Below are 20,335 nucleotides of genomic sequence, written 5' to 3'. Positions count from 1 at the left end.
TGCCCCGGTGCTGTCTTTCTGCTCTAGTATCTTTCTATGTTCAAAAATGAAGTGAAAATTAAGAGCTGATGTTTTCCAAGGGGGAGGGAGCTTCACCTTACCTAGGGGTGGCTTAAGTCTGAAAAGGCTGAAAACCACTGATTTATGCCCTCTGTACCAGTGGTCCACAACCTTTTTTGTACCAGGCCCTATCTGTAAGCATCAATGGACATTCCTGATCCAGTGCCCCTCACTCCTGACCCACTGCCCCCAGGCCCCAGCTCCCAAGTGTGTGGGGCAGGGTGGGGTGTGTAGAGTATTGGGAGGGCCCACGTAGCCCCCTGAAGACTGGAACTCTGCCAGCCTGCAAGGGAAAACCCATGGCTTCCCACGTTTTTCTCCTTTAAAAGTGAATCTATTTTTCAGGTTTGCTTGTGACTCCTGTATTCTTACAACCTACCAGGCAGGTGCCCCGCGTTTGCGATGGGTGTTGCAGCATCTTGCCTTTCATCCTGTCAGCTCCGCCCTATGGGACAGTCTGGAGAGGGCTAACCCTGCCGCCTCTGGGGCACCCTTCCCGCCCTACTCCCCTGTGACGTGAGTCTATGACTGGGGTGAAGGGGCAGCCCCCTGGTGTTCCTAGCCCCCCTGCCCCGAGAACTACAACTCCCGGCATGCCGCGCGGCGCCAGCAGCCGAGGGCGGCCATTGGCTGCGCTCTCCGCGCCCTGCCCCACGTGCTGCCGCGGCGCGCGGGGGCCGCTGCGTTCCGCTTGCCGGCGGCCGGGCAGGGCAGGGCAGGGCAGCGCGGCGTAGTGCGGGGCCATGGCAGCGGTCGCGGCGCAGTTGCGGCGCGGGGGCCTCCTGGCGCGGGGGTGGGCCCGCGCCCGGCCGGCCCGGGGCTGCAGCTCGGGGGTGCCCGTGAGGCAGCAGCAGCAGCCGCTGGAGACTCCCTGTGCCCCGGCTCAGGTGAGCGAGGTGTAGCTGGAAGGGGGAGAGCAGGCAGGCAGGTAGCGGGGTGTAGGCATGCGTGCATAAATGGCGGGGGACAAGACACATCCCTGTGGAGCTCTGCAGTGGTCGTTCCCAAGGCAGGGGCCAGGGGGGGTTATATGTGCAGCCAGCCTTGGGGGATGGGGGGCTGTGCTTGAGAACACCTGCCACCCTGTCCTGGGGTGCTTCGGGAGATGGCAAAGGAGCTGGAGAAGGGAGTTTTTGGGAGAAAGAAAGGCACAAAGAAAGAGGTGGCTTGTGTGTTTGTGCCCATCACCTGCCATGCCCCGAAAGCAACTGCTTTTTGCCTGCTGCTGCCCCATGACTTTTATTTTTTTTCCCTGGTACCTTGCAGAAATGCCCTAGCTGGCAGCCGGTTTGTGTGCTGACAGAACCAGCCCCTTCTAACCTGACAGGTAGCATTGCCAGTGGATGGAAAAGCCCTGAGACAACGATTCACAGCAGCTCTTCAGCTCCTTGTTGGTATCAAAACACTTGTTTTTTTTAGATAATCCTACTACTTAAAATAAAAAAAGCCTCCACGCACACTAAGTTGTCATAGATAACCTCTGGCATGTAGGCATAGTCAAAGGTCAGGTCCTTGTGCAAAGGGCAACTTCTTCAAACAGTTTTTGGAGTGATCTTAAAAATATATTTTTACACATTAAGCACCCCCCACATAGCTTGACTTTCCTAATATTTTTTCCCACATAATTTTGGTTTTGCTAAGTAGGATTGGCTTGCTTTCCTCGTTTGTATTTTTAAAAAAGAGGTCCTTTGGATTGATCACAGTTATGTTACAGTAGCTTTATAGGTACTAAAATGGACTGAAAATGAAAGTGAAGCTGTGTAGTCACATGGCAATATAGGAGCAGGGAATTAAATACCTTGTATGGAGAAAAGCAGACTATAAACATAGAATTAAAAATCTTATCTGACATACGTATACATGTATAAAAGTGTGTATTTCTGTGTGTATGTTATATAGACACTAAGGAATCCAGTGTGTTCCAAAACATCCAGTTTGGTAGCAGTGTCCGTCAGTAGTACTTCTTGACCCCCTGTTAAAGGCTTGATTATGTTGAGCATAACGGTGAAGTTTAGCTATACCTCACGATGAATTATTCTTTAAGCAAAGGTTTTTTTCATCCTGGGTAGCCAGTTGAAAGCACATGATCTGTAAATGCCCAAAGTGGCCATAGTTCTGTAAATTGAACATGACCCACCAGGTCATGTCGACTTCTCAACAAGATATTATTGTTTGCTTTTCACAGCTGGCTTGAAATTGAGGTAGAGTTTTTTTCTGGGTTGTTTGCTTAACTATAAGATGCCTTAAATGAATTCCACCCCTTCCAGACAAAAATGGGAGCAGGAGGGAAGGGGGCAGAAAGGCACAGTAGAAATGCACTGGGCCCAAACCGTCTGGTACTTGCAAAAATAGGACTTGACAAGCAGAATAATCACAGTGGACACATGATTTATTGACTTCATCCCATCACATGGTGGGTCCTCAGTAAGCAGAAAATAGGCTGGAACTGAATTCTTACATTGGTCTTGGAGAGTCACTAGAAGTCAGTTAACTCGCTGTTGGCTCCAATGTATTTATTTTATAGGAAATAAAACTTACTAGTTTATTGTCATTAAAATCACCCTGAAAATTGAAAGATATTAAGTGATTTAATTTTAATGGTTTGTGTAGTAGATTTTCTGAATTTATATGAAGTTAAAGTCCCAAGTTGTTCAGAATCTAAAGACTGCTGGAGTCTGAGCAGTCTTTAATAAATTATTCCAGATTGCTTATTTTTTTTGAACCCAACTGATACTTTAAGAAAAGAAAAGGGACATGGTTGGGATATCTGTGGATTTTATATGTTGGTTTTGTGGTGGGAGCTGTGCCAAGTGGTGAGTGATTGAATCCCCATGTGACCTAAGCAGCAAGTTGATGCCAGCTGTATGTAAAACAACTTCTTTCTCCCTGCAGGGAGTCAAATTGAAGGTGGGGAGCAATGGTACCCTTCCAGTTTGCACTTGCATGAGACACTGGAACCATGTTGTCCATCATACATCTCGCAGACAATCAGCATATGGTTGTGGCACACATGCTGCAGGTTGGCCATTTCTGGCATACACAAGTGGCACAAGCAGCCTCTGTGTGTGGCATGTGGCAGATTGTGGAAGGGGCAGGGAACAAAAAGGAGAGCAGCAGATCAGGCAGGAGAGGGGGATTGGAGTGGCACTCAGGGAAGGCGTGGGCTTAATTTGGGGCATCCTGCCAAAGAAGTTGGCCCTTACCAGCATATACTGACTGTTTGGCTTCCACTTTGGTCGGACAATCTGTCCAAATCTGACTGTTGTAGCTTGTGAGCTGGGCTCCTCTTTTATTACGGTGGGAATGAGGAGAGACTTGCAAATGCTACCCATTGGCAAATCAGCATGAGATGCCATGCATCCTAAATTGTGTGGATCTGCACTGTTCCCTTGCTTCTTTTGTAAGGTATGAAGTATAGTTAAATACCCAAATTTGAATGGTTGCCACTGGCTGATTGACTGGCAGGGAGAGGAATAAGAAAACCCACATCTTTCAGAGCTAGTATTCCAGGCTGTCTGTAGACTTGGTCCACTTCAGTTTTTATATATATATAAAGTATATATATATGGCTCATATTTCTAAGCTTTCTTATCACAACCATTCAAGCTAGCAATTTAAACTGGGAAGGAGGATCACTAGGAAAATTTCTTTCTCCAGTCCAGTTGCATCATCAGAAATGACCTGTGCCTGGTTGAGGAAGGATTTCCTGGCACAGGAACTGCAGAGGACAACCAAAAGGCTGCCTTCCCCTCAGAAGGCAGAAGCCTTAGCAGAGGAAGCAAAGCAGAAGATGGGAAGGACCTCCAGGCCTATCTATGTGATGCCAAAGGCCTCCCCAGTTGGGCAAAACAAAGCATGAAGGAGAAGATGTAAGAGTGACTTGTAACTGTCATAGGCTCTGCCCCCCTACCTAGCATTTTCAGAGCTGGCAGCATGTTGTTTGGAGGTGTAACATTTTGGGGTTCTGCTGAAGGGTCCTCCACAGTTGTTGAATGAGTCACTTTTTGCTGCCCCCTCCGGGAGAAGCACCTGCCAATGTAGTATCTCACTGATCTGTAAAACGGAGTACAGTTTGGACCCTGGCTCTCTCAGGAGAAATAAAACTGGCCAGTCTAGCTAGATTTGATATAAGTCCCTTCTGTGGGGTTTTTAGTTCAGTCTGGACAAGTCTCAAGTTTTACTTTCAGCTGGGGGGTTTCTACCTCCTGCTTCCCCCCTCTTTCCCCCCCCAACCCGTGTGTGTTGTTTCTTGATCTTACCTGAAGCTGCATATTTAAGGAATAATGTTCAATTCTGGGTGATGTAATTTCACCTCTCATAGTTTTGCAGGACATGAGGCTCCTTCCTCCTTAGAGAAGAAAGGCGATTCTTAATATAAACGATACCCTAAAAATTCTGTGTAAAGGATAGAGAAGACTCAGACATGGTGCGTAGGGTTCTAGGTTTTTGATTCTGAGCAGCTCTCTGACCAATGATACCAGAAGCTGTTCCGCCTATGGAGTTTAATTCCCCAGGTGACTGGGAAGAATCCCTGTGCCCAGATCTGCTCATCCAATTAGTCCTGTAGAAGGATGGATGAAGCTGCACAAGCATGCATTAGATCTAGAGTCCAGGGAAATGTGCACCAAATATTTTAATATAAGTGGTTGTTTCTCAATCCTTGTTCTTATCCATGCTGCTCAGTTTGGATCTTATCCTGGTACTTCAGCCATTTAGCACACTTTCAGCCTGCACCTTCACTTTATTCCCAGGCTGCCTCTGGAATTGCTGCATCAACTAATAGGAACAAGTGCTCTAGGCACTATTTTCTTGATACAGATGCCACTGCAGATGGAGTGCAGGAGAATTATACTAACTGTGCCATGCTTAAGTTTTCCCTTAGTATTCCCATTTATTGTCAGAAACCAAAAAGGGCTGGACTCTGGCCTCTAATAACCTCCAGAGTCTGTTCTTGTCCTGCTGCTTTCTCTGCCTTTGTTATATTTTCCTTTTGTCTTTTGGCTATTAAGACTGTATCATATTAAATTAGTTATGAGTCAGAAAAAGACACGTTGGATCATTCAGTCTGACAGCTTCTTCATTTCCACTAACGTTTTATCTAACATGCAGTGGAATCCCAGCCTGTGGGGTCCCTTAGGTACTTTTTCCTTTGGGAGTCCATTCTGCTGACCAGTCCTATCTGCCCTACTACATAGTATCCCAAATGGCTGTTAATATTTCTTGTAGTGAAATCTGATTTTGCTGTACTAGGAGAAGTTATTTTAAAAGTCACAGCCAGGCTGGTAGGCATGAAGGCATTGACAACTTGTCGGAACATGTCAGGAAGAACTGTCTTTTTATTAAAAAATAAATACATTTCAGCCTGATCTTCCAACCTGATTTTTTTTTTTTTGTGCTAATATTAACTGTAGGATTGACAGCTCTGGAGAGTGAAGTTCTCTGTTTGCAGACCAGGTAGAGAGCACAGCCAGTGGTAATGCAAGCTCTTCCGGCGCTGTCCTGCTATCCTGTTTCCGCTGTGACTTAGAGCAGTGGTTTTCAAACCTCCTAAGCTGTGGGAGCCTTTCATATCACTTCTTCTGTTGTGGCATCCTTACCCCTATCTTGTGAGCTGAGTGGGAGCCAGGCAATCTAGCCTGGCAGTGATGGTGTACCTCCTCTTGGCTAGCTCTGCCATTATCCTCAATCTCTCTGCAGGTCCTGTGATGACTTATCATGGTATAATGAAGTTTGAAAATCACTTAGAGGATTGCTTGTAGGTGAGATTAAAGTAATTCACAACTGATAATGATTTAATCCTTGTTTTTTCTGTTGTTCTTGCCAAGAATGCTAGTCAGTCAGTTAGGGTGGAGTGTTTGGTAATATGGGTGCCTTTACTGATAGTGATTGAGAGCAACTAAACTCATTTTGCATGTTCTTGAATAGCTGTCAGTTGCTAATAACTCAATACTAATAACTAGCCTAGACTAGATTTAACTTGACAATCTAAAAGTGGAAGGCTGTTTTTCCCATTGCTAGTTCTTCTCCCCAGACCTTCCCCTTCACCCTCTCTTCAATATCATTCCATCTCTCTTGAGGAGTATGGTAACAAGTTAATGAATAGGCTGGGCTAGCAGTTATAAAGAAAACATGAGCTCCATGGTTTACCCAAATCTGTTTCCCAACCAAAAATCCTTTGCTTCAGAGTGTACTTCTGAAGAGGCAAGTGCTTTATGGTCAGAGCAGATTGCTGCACAGGGTGATGGGTGCATGCAGGGTGACAGCACCTGCAGCAAGGGCCAAAATCAACTTAATAAATATGGGAGCATTTGTTGCAAGTGTTTATTCTTGCGCAGACAAGCAAGTGGTGGCAGAAGGAGTTCAAAAATCAGGACAGAAGACGCACACAACTTAAGCTGCTGAAAATTGACCTAGAAAACATACTGTTTTGTTTATCTGACTTGTGGCTTTTGAATCCTTCATGGTGAGGAGATTTTTTAGAATTGCATTTGTTAGATGGAGTCAGGTCTAAAGGGAGACTGGATGCCACAACTCTTAATGTGCCTGGTTACCAGAATGAAATCCAAAGCTTGGAGTTAGACTCTTGGATCCCATATATATTTTATGGAGAGGGTGAGGAGGTTCAGAAAACTGGTATGCTGAGCAGCATGTTGCTGCAAACTAGCCAGTAGGAAATGCTACGCATGCAATTGCCTTTAAAATTCCACTTCTCTAGAGCAGGGGTGTCAAACATGGTCTCTGGGAAGATCTGGGGAGTAGGGAGTCTACTTGCAACCCAGAGCCTACCTTTCAGGGCAGGTGCCTACAGGTATCCTTTAAAAGAACTGGTGACAAATAGAAGATGTAATGGTAATGCCCACCTTTTATCCTGTAGCCTAATGCAGTGTTTCTCAACCAGGGTGCCACAAGCACCTTCTAAAGGTGCTGCACAATATTAGCATTGGTAGGTGTGCAAACACCTATTTGTGATTCATAAGATAAACTCAGAGATTTCAAATGGATCAACACAGGTCACCATGCTTCCTGTGTGAGTACTGCAAATGCTAGGCCTGTGGTTCTCAACTTTATTAGACCTGAGGCAGCCCTCAGAAAATGCCAGGTCTTAGTTTTCACTCAGTTCTTGATTATGGAAAAATTACAGAACAGTTCTTCTTGTGCTATTCACCTTGCTTAGTGCTATTGGAGACAACTCAAATTTTAAGAAGAGTGTAGGATAAGAAGCTACAGAACAGAGATTCTCAACCAAGATACTGCAACCTCCTTAGCAGGGTGAAGTGTGGAAATGCTTACATGTGAGTCACAAGATAAGCCCAGAGGCTTCAAATAGGAATCAGTACTGTCAAAAAAAATCTTACCTATTGGTCTGTCTGTGGTTGTTGCAAATTCATTCTTAGTAACTGGTTTAGCCAAAGGCTTAGATGATTAGCAAATTATAGGATGAGAGGTGGAGAATGGGCTCTCATATTGTATTACAACTCGTAGGTGTTAATAGACTTGTGTAAAACTAATGTTCCTTTCAAGTAGACTTTGCCATTAATTCAACCAGTTCTACTTGAAGAACAAGGTCAATTGGTTTTCTTGTCCAGTAAAATTTGCAGCGCATGCTTCTTTTTATTAAAATCCTATTCATCAAAAAAAAAAAAAGAATTGCAAAACACGAGTTTTTGATCCGAGTTTTATATGTTCTCTTTGCCAATATCTTTGGTTTTTAGATAGTTAATAGAAACCCTGAGTGAGATTTTTTTTCAGCAGTAAGAAGTGATCTGAGGGGGTCCTGGTTTTGGAGTGTTTAATCTTCTTCTTTTGTATGGCTGACTCGGAGCAGCAATTACAAGTCCAGTTTAAGGTTAGTTAACCAGTCTAATGGTCTTGAAGAAAGGGAATGTACCTTTGCAATGTCACCATCAAATTTGTGTAGAGGGCAGAGTGTTGTTATGTGGTCCATAGTTTGATCGGGGTTGCCACAGTTGCATTCTGAAGAACACCTAATTCACCATCTGTGCATGAAGTGACTGCAGTGGCTATGGCCGCTTTGGACCTGATTTAGAACCCTCCATGTTTTTCGTGGAAGGTCAAAACCGGGAGGCTTTATCATTGGGTCAGAAATTAGATGTACTCCAAATGGTGGTTTTATTCCACGCTTTCCTCCAAGCTGCCTGCACTGTCGTGTCCTACAAGGGCTTGTACATGTGTCCGCAAAGGTTTCCAGGAGACCAAGCATTGAGCCAGGATAGTGGTTCCCAAGCTTTTTTTTTTCTGCCCCCTGCTGCTGAGAGTGGAGTGCGGCGGCAGGGTTGGGGGAGCAGCCGGCACGTGGTGCAGCTCATCTTTTCTGTGCATTACTACCAACTCTTCCCCCACGATCCTTATTTGGGTCACGACCCAGGGTTGGGAACCACTGAGCTAGGAGGTTCTTTAAAACTCTCTGGGTGGGGAGGTCTGGGTTGTCATTCATGCGGACATCCTCTCTGTATGTCGCTTGACCACTGTGAATGTCTGGAGAAACGATGTTGGCCAGCACTGGTAATCATTGTATTGGTGTATATTCCAGGGTTTGGGTGGTAGGACGCATTGTGGAATTTAACTGAACATTCATGCATTTGGTATGAGCGCTAGCAACCCAGACAGGTACATAGTACTTGCCCGTTGAGAAGACCAGTCCCATAACAGAGGTGCAGAGTACTCCCACAGTGACACCCCAGCTCGTTCCGGCAAGTTTTTGTACTATGTTCGCCCAACTCTTGATCTTCACAGCTGTTTTTCAAAGATGATAATGAAAGGTTAAGGTGCAGTCGAGTGTTGCTCATAGGTAGGTCAGAGTTGGATCATGAGTTAATTTTTCTCCACAAAAGGTGACATTGAGATTAACATGTTCTTTGTGGCTGTTGGGGTAAAACACTCAGATGAAGGGCTTAGTTGGATTTGGTCACAGCCTTTGCTTGCAGGAATATTCTGCCATTATTGACATGTCTAATGTCAGCATGTCTTCAGTCTCTTTGAAGGTCCTTGTCTGTGTGGTTAGTGCCAGGTTATCGACATATGGAAATTTCCTCAAAGAGGTAGCAGGCATATCACTTATTATTAGCGTTGAAAAGGGTTGGAACAAGAACACTTCCCTGCAGGAGGCTGTTATTTAGTGTCCTTGGTCTGCTCACTTTGTCTTGGAAGTACACACGTGTCTGTCAGTTGCCCAGAAAGGTCCACAAAAGACAGAGCAGCTTGACACCTAAAGTGACCTGAGGTTTCAGAGGGTGAGTGCCTTGTAAGTTCTGGGGACCCTTTTGAGGGATGTTGTTATGGGCACTCAGAAAAACAAAGGACCTTAGGCTCTAGTCACTTTTGAAAATGTTGGTCCTTTTATTCGGATACTAATGGAGGAATGAGAGTTTCTTTCACAAATGCAGTTCGTAAATGCAGAGCTCCAGATAAATGACGCTTCTCTTTATGTGGGCATGGAATGGATGGCAACCTGAAGGCTTTGAAGTAGTTCTCATGCCGTATGTCTCCATTATCTTTAGAGGTGCACCGATATATTGGTCCAATATCAGAACTGCACCAATGCAGACAATTGACTAGATCAGAAATTGTCCTGATGCGGCTGATAATTTGGCCGTACCGCCCCGCGTGCCCTCCAGGACAAACGGCGGCTCCATTCTGTGCTTGCCCCACCTTGGCTGGGCAGTGCTGTGAGGGACATTGATATACCCCGCCCCTCTTCCCCTCTCCTCCCCTTTCGCCACAACAGACTTAGCAGCAGCAGGCAGCTGTATCAGAATCAGAGTGGTGTCGGCTGATATGCTTCCCAAAAAATTGGTTATTAGTATCAGCCCCCAAATCTCTATTGGTGCACCTTTAATTATCTTCTGTCTCTCTTACTGTGTCATTGTTTCTCTGTTTCACAGCCACACAGGCTTGGCTTGGTCTTCATGCACTGCACTTACTTATTTGTGTTAAACTCTGGCGCTAATGAAATTGAAATACTTAAGAGGCTCCGCTCATTTTGCTGTACCCGCTGCTCTGCAGCTAGTCCAAGGAAAACAGTTCCTCCAAAGCATTCATGAAAAATATCACTAGTAGGCTCCTTAAATGAAGGTGGTGTGATAGAGCCCTTTAGAAACAGGACTCACTGTTCCTAAGTGGATTTTTTTTTTATAGCCACCCTTCAGCAAGAGGAATAGTGAACACTGCCAGAATCTTTTTTTTTTTTTTTTAAATAGATTTCAAATATATAGTGGTATTACAATGGAAATGAGATGTGACGAGAACCTGTCCTAAGCTTAATAACAGTCTATTAGTAGATTTATCCTAGCACAGAGGAAATTACAAATAATATTAATGGGAATAACTTATTGCTGGGCATTCGTTAATGCGCCATAATTACAGAGCATTTAGTACCTGTAATAACACGCACTAACTTAATCCTCCATAACCAGTGCTACTGCGCAGTAGCACTGGTGCACACTTTTTTTTGGTGACACTAACTAACGCACAGTCGACTTTCTGCTGTGCCTTAGCACGGTTTTTGCCTGCTGCACTAATGCTTAGTAGAATTAGTCTACTGTGCATTTAGTGTCTCATGTAGATGTGCCCACTGTGAAGTTAGACGATTATCCTCCAAACTTCTGAAGCCTATGGGCCATGATCTACACTCATTTTTTCTGATATAAACTTGGAGTAACTCCACTGGTTACAATAGTGTCCAGATTTAATGTCAGAACTGAGATTAGCATCTTTCACCACCTACCTAGGTGGCTAAAAACATTCAGGCATTTCTAAGGCACATAGGTGAGAGTTTGAACCCCTTAAAGAGAGATCTGCTGCTGTGGCCAAAGATAATAGTCTAGTCTTTCACATGCAATAAATAGTATGTGGAACTTGCAGGTGTGAGCAGATGCAGTCTGGCAAAGCACTCTTTCTTAATGAGTTGCTCTGTTAATTGTCTGGTCAGTCACTTTTAATGTATTCACTTAGCTGTTAGTATTCCTCCTCTTTAAATTATTTCTGGAAGTTTTTCTAAGGGCTTAATCCCCATCAACAAACAAGTCTTGCTTTGTTCTCAAATACTTCAGAGAAAGGCCAACCCCCTAAGGAGTAACAGCTGCAGCTCGTGTACTTGAAAAAAAACAAATTCTTCCTCCCCACCCCGTTCCTTTCTCATACCTCTGTTCTTTATTCACGGAGAAGTGTTGCTGGACCACAGGTCTTAAACTGAGAAGTCCTGTTGCTGTTCCCCAGTGTGCCACCGCTTTGCCAGTGCTAGTGTGCAGTCCCTAACCCCTAAGCCTGAAGGTGCTCCATGTTTCATAAGCACGGTGTTATGACTGAGCCAGGAACAACCTGCAGGGGCTGCTGACACCCTATGGCCTCTCTAAAAAGGGAGAGAGATGTAGTATTTGTTTCCAGTATGAGTTTCTTAGGGTTTTCTTTTCCTTCATCAGCTTCTCTTAATAACCCCATAAACAAAGTGGTGGCCTGAGCCTGCGGCTAAGTTTAACTCAGTATACAATGTCTTCAGTGGCTTGCGTGTTTTCATCAGTATGTTTTGTCAGCTAATTATTGATATGGTTTGAGATCGGATTTGCCTATCCCATACAGACCTATTTGCTCTCTCCAAGTTCAGCCCTACACACCTCTATGTGCACTTCTCCACCTGCTGGGTTGGTGCTGGGTTACTTCCTTTAATCATGCAGGCAGGTTCATGAAGCGGGGGTCATCGATAGTGTTACATCCTCGAATTAACTATTCTCTGTTGGTTAAAGCTTATAGTTCTCTTAGACCATCTCCTCGTAGGCGAGGAAAAGAGAGCACCATGGTATGGTTTGCAACTTTTGTTTAAAATGTTCATAATACTATGAAAGGTTTTAGCACTGCTCCTTTGACTCATGCACTTTTATCTGGAAATCATGCTAGCTGCAGCATGCTGGAAATTAGCTCTTTTTAATGTAGTACAGTAAGAGCCGCGTTATCTAGCACCTTACACGCCAGCATGATCTATGTACTGGCATGCTGGCTTGTAAGACAAAAGCAAAACTGGAAATGCCCACCGTGATGCTTCCAGTTTCGCCAAGCACCCACGGCCCGGGGCAAAGCAGCCTGCGCTGCTGAGCCCCCACGATAACAGTTCTTTTTCCCCTTTCTCTTCTGCCCCCCTCCCTGTCCCTTGCAGCGGGTGGGATGGTGATGCACTGGATACGACAAGAGAGGGAGCAGCCCGAACAGGCAAAGATGCCTGTTCAGGCCTCTCAGGTAACCGACATATTTGATTATCCAGCACCCTCCATTCCCCATGGGTGCCAGATAACAAAGCTTTTGCTGTACAAGCTTTCTTACATAATTCAGGGTCATAAATCTGATTCTTCATTTAGCATGAAAACAATACTAGAAATCTGCTGGGAATAGCCATATTGAAACTCAGTTGGAACCGACGTTCTGCTGTCACTGTGGACAGAACCTTATGCCTTGTACTTGGACCTTGGCAGGCAGAGGAGTATATTGTACTGTTACTTTAATTTAATTCTTCTGCCATACAGCATAATATATGAAAGGATTGTGTATGGTTTGATCTAGTTGAGGGCTGCAATAAGACTTGCAGGCTGTCTGGATCACCCTTTCAGGAATACATTTTTCTCTCTTTGTATAATTTTCAGGAATTAAATTGTCCGTGTATTGTACCCTGCAGAAATGTATTCAGTCAACTGCTACACAAAATGGTTACCTTTTAAAATAGAGTGGGGAAGAACATTCTTGTTAAAATGAAGCACAATACTGTATAATTAAGCAAGGGGTGAGAACTGAACTCCCTGAAACTCTGTAACTGTTCTATTGATTTTTTTTTTTTTTTTTGCCTTGGTTTTCAGCAGATGCCCTTGGCTGCTTTTCTCGCCTTCTGTGGAAATGAGGATTATACTTTTCTAGTTATTTTCGGCTCCGTTAATATTTGTTCAGTGAACTGAAAATAAAGACAGCTATACAAATGCTAAATATTTTATTATTTCACCTCAGGAATTGTCAAGCACAAGGAGAAAAGGTTTCTTGATGGAACATGCGGCCCCTTTCTCTGCTTTCCTGACTGACAGCTTTGGACGTCAGCACAACTACTTGCGGATCTCCCTGACTGAGAAATGCAACCTCAGATGTAAGTCTGCCCGTCTTCCCTGTGCTTGTCTTGGTGAAGTTCATATACCCCTTGGGATGTAGGAGTATATGCTTATCAGCCAACACTTGCATTAGGTTGGCTACAGCTGATTCAGTTATCTGTTGTTGTGTATCTCATTTTGATGAAGTCATGTATAGGGTCAGAAGAGATGGTAAATGTTCTGAGCTGCTGAAGAGATGGGAGAACATGGGAGCTAATTCAAAGATCTGGCCAATGATGAACAAGAATGGTTTATTTTGAGTGAAAGGGCTTTATGCGTGTGCCTGTTAGCATCAGCACACAAATTCATGCTAACTGTACATTCTTACACACAGGCAGAATCTGTATACCTATGAGAAACGATCTAAGTCAGTATGGATCTTTGGGACTGGTTCTGCCCTTACCCATTGCAGGTCAATCCTGTATTGAGACTAGGTTAGGTGGTGCTCTGGAGGCAGGCAGCATCCTTCCAAAATGTAAAATGGTTAACATGATTTTGAAAACCTCAAGCATGAGTGACAGTTATCTAAAAAGTAAGCAAGCTGCCTTGTTTGTGGGTTTCTAGTTTGACTCTGCAAAGCAGAGCAGTTTTTAAGGACCACACGTTATAGGCAGTTGCTATGCAAACATCTCCCAAGTGCACTATCACTTTGATGCTAAGGGTTGATCTAGCCCTTTACTGATGATTGCATTTGTCGTGTTTCTGGACTGGTCGCTGCAGGTCAGTACTGTATGCCAGAGGAGGGTGTTCATCTGACTCCCAAATCCGAGCTGCTTACTACCCACGAGATTGTCACCCTTGCCAGACTCTTTGTAAAGGAAGGCGTGGACAAGATTCGACTAACTGGTGGAGAACCACTCATCCGGCCTGATGTGGTTGATATTGTGGGTGAGTTCCAGGTTAGACTTATTCACCTTTTGTTCTGCTCATGATATATGGGGACTCTTAAAGGCAACTCCTCTCACTTAAATTGAGCAGGGTTTCTAAGGGTGATCTGACAGCTCAACTCTGTTAGTGTGGTCTGTTGTTCATAAATAAATAAACCTTTTCCGACAATTTTGTGCCCACCCCATGCTTTTTGCAATGCAGGATTGCTCCATAAAGAAAACTAAGTGTTTGGGTTCGGTCTCTTTAAGGCTGCCAAATGATGGGGGCTCTACCATTTCTATGACTTTACTGGCCAGTGTCCTACTACTATACTAGCTATAGAGCCTGTGCACTGTGCCCATGTTCAGTGTCAGACAGAGTGAATTACATTGATTCAGCCTGGAGATGGCAAATGCATGCATCTCTCTGGTCGGGGGTGATAGGTGCCTCCTGAGTCTGGGGGGGCACAATTTGTGGATGGGCCGGGGGCTGGCCAAAAGCCCCATATCCACCCCTATACTTCTGTGCTGCAGCTTAGTGCCTCCCCCACAACACACCGCTGGCCCACACAGCAAAAAAACTGCCCTGTTGAGTGGTGCCGGGCGGGGGGAGCACAAGCCCCCTCTGTATCCCCCACCAGTCACCCGTGACCCTGGTCAAGTTCCTGTCTTGGAGGAAGTGACAAAGATTCCTGGAAAGCAGAGGTGAACACAGGCATGTTTAGAAACTGATGTTATTTGGTCATTGAAGCTTAGTGAAGAGTCACAGGGGACCCAGAGGCTCTCTGCCACTTTGTTGAGTGAGACCTATGTTACCTCAGTTGTGAGAGGAGAAAAAGTCTGAGTTACGTGCTTAAAATATTTCTCCTTTCTGATCAGCAACATGGTGGGTTTGCCTGGGCTCAGCTTGAGTCAGCTGCTTTTTCATTTGCAAAATAATTTCTTGTAAGCCTCTGATACCTTACTAATGATAGTGGTTGCATTAGTAGCAAATAAAGAGATGCATAGTTGTGTGTAATTGGCAGCTGAACCCAGTGAGTCTGAAGGCCTCTTGCTGGACTTGTGAAGGTGTCAAAGAAAGGGGTTAGTATTGAATGTGAAGGGCCTTCAGAAAGAATCCATTATCCATTGCCACCCTGAGTTTTTCTAGAGAAGAATGATTGGAGCTAGTTTCTGTCTAGTCCTGTTATGTCATGTACAGTGACTAGCAATGTATCATTATCCTCTCTGCCGAAGTCAACAAAAAGACCCAGCAGCATGAACATGGAGCTGAATGAATATGGGGGCATTTATGATACGCATCCTATTGGATGGCTACCTCACTTGTTCTGTACTGCTGATACCTTACTTTGTTTTCCCTGCTGTAGTGGAATAATCCTATGAGAATTGCTTGTTTTGCTTTAAGAAAGATTCTTAATGAATTTAGGTATTCTTTGTGACAGTGGCCTTTTAGCTTTCTACATGTGTGCTTTGTCTGCCATGCAGAAAAGCTGGCAGACAAAGCAACTTGGAGATCATTGTGGTTGATGTCAGAAAAGTGGGTAGCGTAGCCAAGGTATCAGATGTAGTAGATACTGGGTCAGATGAGCTCACTGGTGTCATGAACTCTTTTGCATGTCCCCATGAAACCATGGAGTGTTGAGTCTGTATTATAATCATACATGTCTTTATTGTTATAGCTGTTGTATACCTTGTGATACATGTATCTGGGATATAAAATTAAAATCCCCAAATAAATATCTTACAATTTACAGCGAAGGGAACTCTCACTGAGCATGACAGTTCCATCAACATTTTCTCAAGACTTTAAGAAGTGGCTGAGGCACCATTACAGCAGTGATTTCAGGACACGTTAGTTAAGATATTCCTGTATTTACCTGAATCCAAGACGACTTCAAATTTTAAGATGACCCCCTTAATAATTAGATTCTCTGCATGGAAAATTATAACAAATTTATAATTTTTCATTAAGACAATCTAATTAGTGGGACGTTGCTTTAAATTCATTGGCCTCCTTGCCTACTGCTGTCATTGGGAAAGCGGCAGTGAGGGGTCAGACCCCTACCCCTTGTCCCTCCCATGTTAGTACCTGTGCCTGTCCCCCTGCAGCCTCCCCCTTTGCGCTTGTGCCTACCCCCTGCTCTTGCTCCCCACTACCTGCTTCCTTCACCCCCTGCTCCTCCTTGCAGACTGCCCACCTGCAGCCTACCCCCAGCCTAGTGCAACCCAGCCCAGACAGGGAGAAGTGGTAGCTGGAAGGAAACAGCTACAGCAGAAGGTTGAGCAGGAGAGGACAGCTGGAGGTAAGGGAGAAGGTTTTGGGTTTCCCTCCCTCCGACCCCACGGTCTGCACCACACTTCCCCCAAACGCATTCCCTGTCCCCCAACAAATGATCCATTCTGGCCCAGGGTATTCATAGAATGTAGGCTGGAAGGGACCTTGGAAGATGATCGGGTCCAGCCCCCCTGCACCAAGCAGGTAAGACAGGTGGGATCAAATGACCCCAGCAAGGTGACTGTCCAGTCTCCTCTTGAAGATTTCCAGGGTAGGTGATTGCACCGCCTCTGGAGGGAGCTTATTCCACAGTCTGGACACCCTAGCTGTGAAGTTTTTCCTAATATTGAACCTGAAATGGTGTTCCAGCAGTTTGTGACCATTGCTCCTGGTTTTCCCCAAGGGTGCCCTGGTGAACAGTTGAACAGTTGATATATGCCCCTGATGTAGTGGTAAGCTGCTACCAAGTCCCCTCTCAGCCTTCTCTTCTTCAGGCTGAAGAGTCCCAGGTCCCTCAGGCTTACTTCGTATGGCTTGCCTTGAAAGCCTCTGACCATGGGTGTTTCTTCTCTAGACTCTTGAGCTTTTCCATGTCCCTGTTGAAGTGTGGCTCCCAGAACTGGATGCAGTACTCCAGCTGCGGTCTCACCAATGCCAAGTAGAGTGGAAGAATCACCTCCTTGGTTTCGCTGGAGATGCATTGATTGATGCATGCCAGACTCTTATTTGCTCTGCTGGCTATAGCATCATACTGCTGGTTGAGGCTCATACTGTGATCAGTTATTACCCCCAGGACTCTTTCATTTGTAGTGCTGGTCAGATTGGCATTGCCAAGCCTGTAGGTATGCAGGGGATTGTTCGTCCCCAAGTGGAGCACTTTACATTTCTCCATGTATATGGTGGCTCAGCTTCAGCTCCAAGCCTGAAGCCGAAGCCAAAGCCAGAGCTGAGCCCCTGCCTGCCCCGGGGGGCAGGTACTCAAATCCAAGACAAGGTTCTCTTTTCCCCATGGTGATTGGGGTGGGGGCATCATCTTGTATTTGAGTAAGTATGGTAATTTTAGTGATGTGAATATCCCTGCAATGGAAGGGAGCAGGTTGGATGGATCAAAAAGCCTTTACAGATTTCAATAGCTGTCTATGACTTTGAAAGCTTCAGTTTTGTGACATAGCACATCTTGAGGCATGGATTCTGAGTAGAGTGAGAACACTGTGGGATGTGGGGTTTGCTTTGGTTTGGTTTTGGTTTTCTTTAAAGAGGCAAGCAGCTGCACCCTGGTTTTGTTCTGCAGTTGGTTAGAGAGGTGGGATAAACTTTCTTGTTAGAAAGTTTAGCTCTTCCCCTAAAAGAGCTAAAAGTTGAAAATTGCTTCTAAGTTGTTGAGCTGAAAGCAAGATTCAATGAAACAAAAATTTTAGTGGCAGGGCAGGGGAAGAAGATAGATGGAGTCTTTGTCTTCTAACCAGTCAGCACAAAAATGTGGTTGAAGTGAAGAATGAGTTGGTCAGTTCAATAGTTCTGCCTTGATTTAACTCTTAATAAAATTCTTTGGGTACTAGAGAATTGCTGTATTCCATATTTCACATTGCTATGAAATGATAGCTGCAGGTACTTTTGCTAAATAGATTGAACAGTCAGGTAGTTTTATTGTAGCTTAAGTCACACTGGTATGTCCATAGTAGAGGGAAGTTATGGAACTAGGACTATAAAATCTTTACTGCTGTGGATCTCAGACTGTTTCAGTACTTGCAGTTCTGCAGATTTTCTAAAACCAGTGAAATTAGCAAACCTGGCACTAAATGTTTTATCTTGCATTTTATAGCTACCTCTACACTTAGTCTGTAATTTCCTATTATGTTTGAATTTGTCCTTGATTTTTAATAGCCTGTTTGTGTTTTGAAGTACCTTGGTAATTAAAGAAATATAACCAGCCTGGGTAGGTCTTGGTGATTTCCACAAGGTTTTTAATACTAACATTTTGAATGCATTGGTGTGGCAAATATACATGTATGTCATTTTTCATGGTCATATTTGATATGAACTTGTTGCTTCAGTCATGTCTGGAATGCAAAGGCTGCAGGCACTTTACCCCAGTAATGCTTAATTGTAGGTACACACATTCATTCTGCTGTGTAGGTTCCTTAGGAAATATTCCTGTTAGCTGCTTACCCTACATAATGTACACTCTCGTACCAATCTGAATTTTCTCTTAGGGACTATAGTCGGAGGTAGTACTGTTCAGAAGCAGTTTAAATAATGCAAGAAAATAACTTTGCTTTTCAGCCTTTAGACATCACAGGAGTAGGTTAGACAAACATTTATTCTAGGATAGTTTAGAAGGGGTTGATCCTGCCTTAAAGTGGGGGTTGTATTACCTCTTCTGAGGTCCCTTCCAGGTCTATCTTTATGATTCTAAGTCTTATATACAGCAAGCAAATTGTTTCCTATTCACCAGTCTTTATATTCATAGATGTTAGGGGCTGGAAGGGACCTTACAAGATCAATGGGTCCAGCCCCCCTGCACTTGGGCAGGAAAGACTGCTAGAATCAGATGACACCAGCAAGATGGGCATCAAGACGCTTTTTTAAGGTCGCCAGGGTGGGTGACTGTACCACCTCTCGGGAGAGCCTGTTCCAAAACCTTGGCACTCACCTGTTAAAGTCGGTATTAATTATGTTGAACAGGCAGCTGTTTCACCAGTTAGAGAAACACTAGTCACATAACCTGAGAGCAATTAAAAGGAAAAACCCAGCAGGACTATCAAAGTAACTGAACAAAACTTTACAAATATATGTCAGTGACTTGTGCCAGATAAATGACTGTCTGTGGGTGAGTTCGAACTGTTCTTGCACTTCTAATTGAGCATTAAAATGTGCTGCAGGCATAGCAGACTCTAAATAGGCATCTCTAAAATAGCCTTTGCTAAATGTTTGTTTATAATGTCCTTATCTGGTAAGTATGCTTTAAATTAATAAAATGAAAACCTTGGAATTTAATGTGTGTTTTATACCCCATGCGATTTTTTTTTTTTTTTTTTTTTTTTTCATTCGAAGTGGACAGTGATACTAGACTGAATTTTTTCCTTTCCTCCTGCTAGTCTTTTTCACTTCTTACATTTCATGCATTCACACTGTGCTGTTGTGATCTTGTTTCCAACATTACAGGAAAATATTTACATTGTTTTTAATTGAACCTAGAGTTATGAAAACATGTCTTACTGTGTTGGCCTTTCCAGCATGTTTTGTAACTTTGTGGCTCCTCTGAAATCCTAATCCTGTCCTGTCTCCCTGAGAAGCTTTTTATAAGCGGCACACATAGCTTAGTTATCAAGATGCCTGGGTTGTAAATTTTGCTTAATTTTCACTGAATTAATGTTCCGTCTGTGTGAAGTACTCACTAAATAGTTAGTAAAGTCCTGAAAACAGTAAGTGATAAAGGATCATTTGCGATGGCATTTTGCCTAAGACTGGTGCTGAATATTTGTTTTCACTGTGCTACTGGGGCTTGAGGCCAATGTGAGAGACCATGATATTTAATCTCCTGTTTATCCAGGGGCCTGCTGCAGTTACTCAGCTAACTTATTTTTAAAAAACGGATGCATGTGCACCATGATTGAGCAACTAGCCCTTGCTGCAGGTTAAATTGTTTGCTTTGATTGCAGGTTAAAGGGTTTTTACAGGGTGACAGGTAATGAGATACACTGCCAGAGAGAACAGACTATCCTTACTGGCACAGTTTTAAATGGTACCAAACTTTAACATTATTATCATTATTGTCATTGTTATTTTTAATTTTTTTTTTATTATTATTAGTATTATAATTTTACTGACAGGCCATTTAGCGGTCTCTGAGAAACACAAAGTAAGGTGAGAATAGATTAACAAAATAATTTCTTGTTGGAAAATGCTGCTTTGATGCAACTGAAACTTGTGGAATGGATATACCACCATTTTTGACAGGAACGCTGACTCAAGTCCAGAATTTGATTAGAAAGAAA

The 20,335-nt window shown here is 44.0% G+C and overlaps 1 protein-coding gene across 2 annotated transcripts in view; it reads left to right on the top strand.

Moving 5' to 3' along the window:
- The first annotated feature begins 730 nt into the window (after window positions 1-730).
- Window positions 731-20,335, top strand: part of MOCS1 (molybdenum cofactor synthesis 1) — a 63,183-nt gene continuing 43,578 nt past the window's right edge. For both annotated transcript variants that reach the window (XM_090046834.1, XM_090046842.1), the window contains exons 1-3: window positions 731-947; window positions 13,063-13,195; window positions 13,917-14,084. In XM_090046834.1, coding sequence (XP_089902960.1) covers window positions 804-947; window positions 13,063-13,195; window positions 13,917-14,084 — 445 coding nt within the window. In that variant the 5' untranslated portion in view covers window positions 731-803. The remainder of the gene's footprint in view (window positions 948-13,062; window positions 13,196-13,916; window positions 14,085-20,335) is intronic.

This window comes from Crocodylus siamensis, chromosome 1 (assembly GCF_052110815.1).
Source record: "Crocodylus siamensis isolate JL-2025a chromosome 1, ASM5211081v1, whole genome shotgun sequence".
Lineage (NCBI taxonomy): Eukaryota > Metazoa > Chordata > Crocodylia > Crocodylidae > Crocodylus > Crocodylus siamensis.
This window is presented reverse-complemented; position numbering and strand designations above follow the sequence as displayed.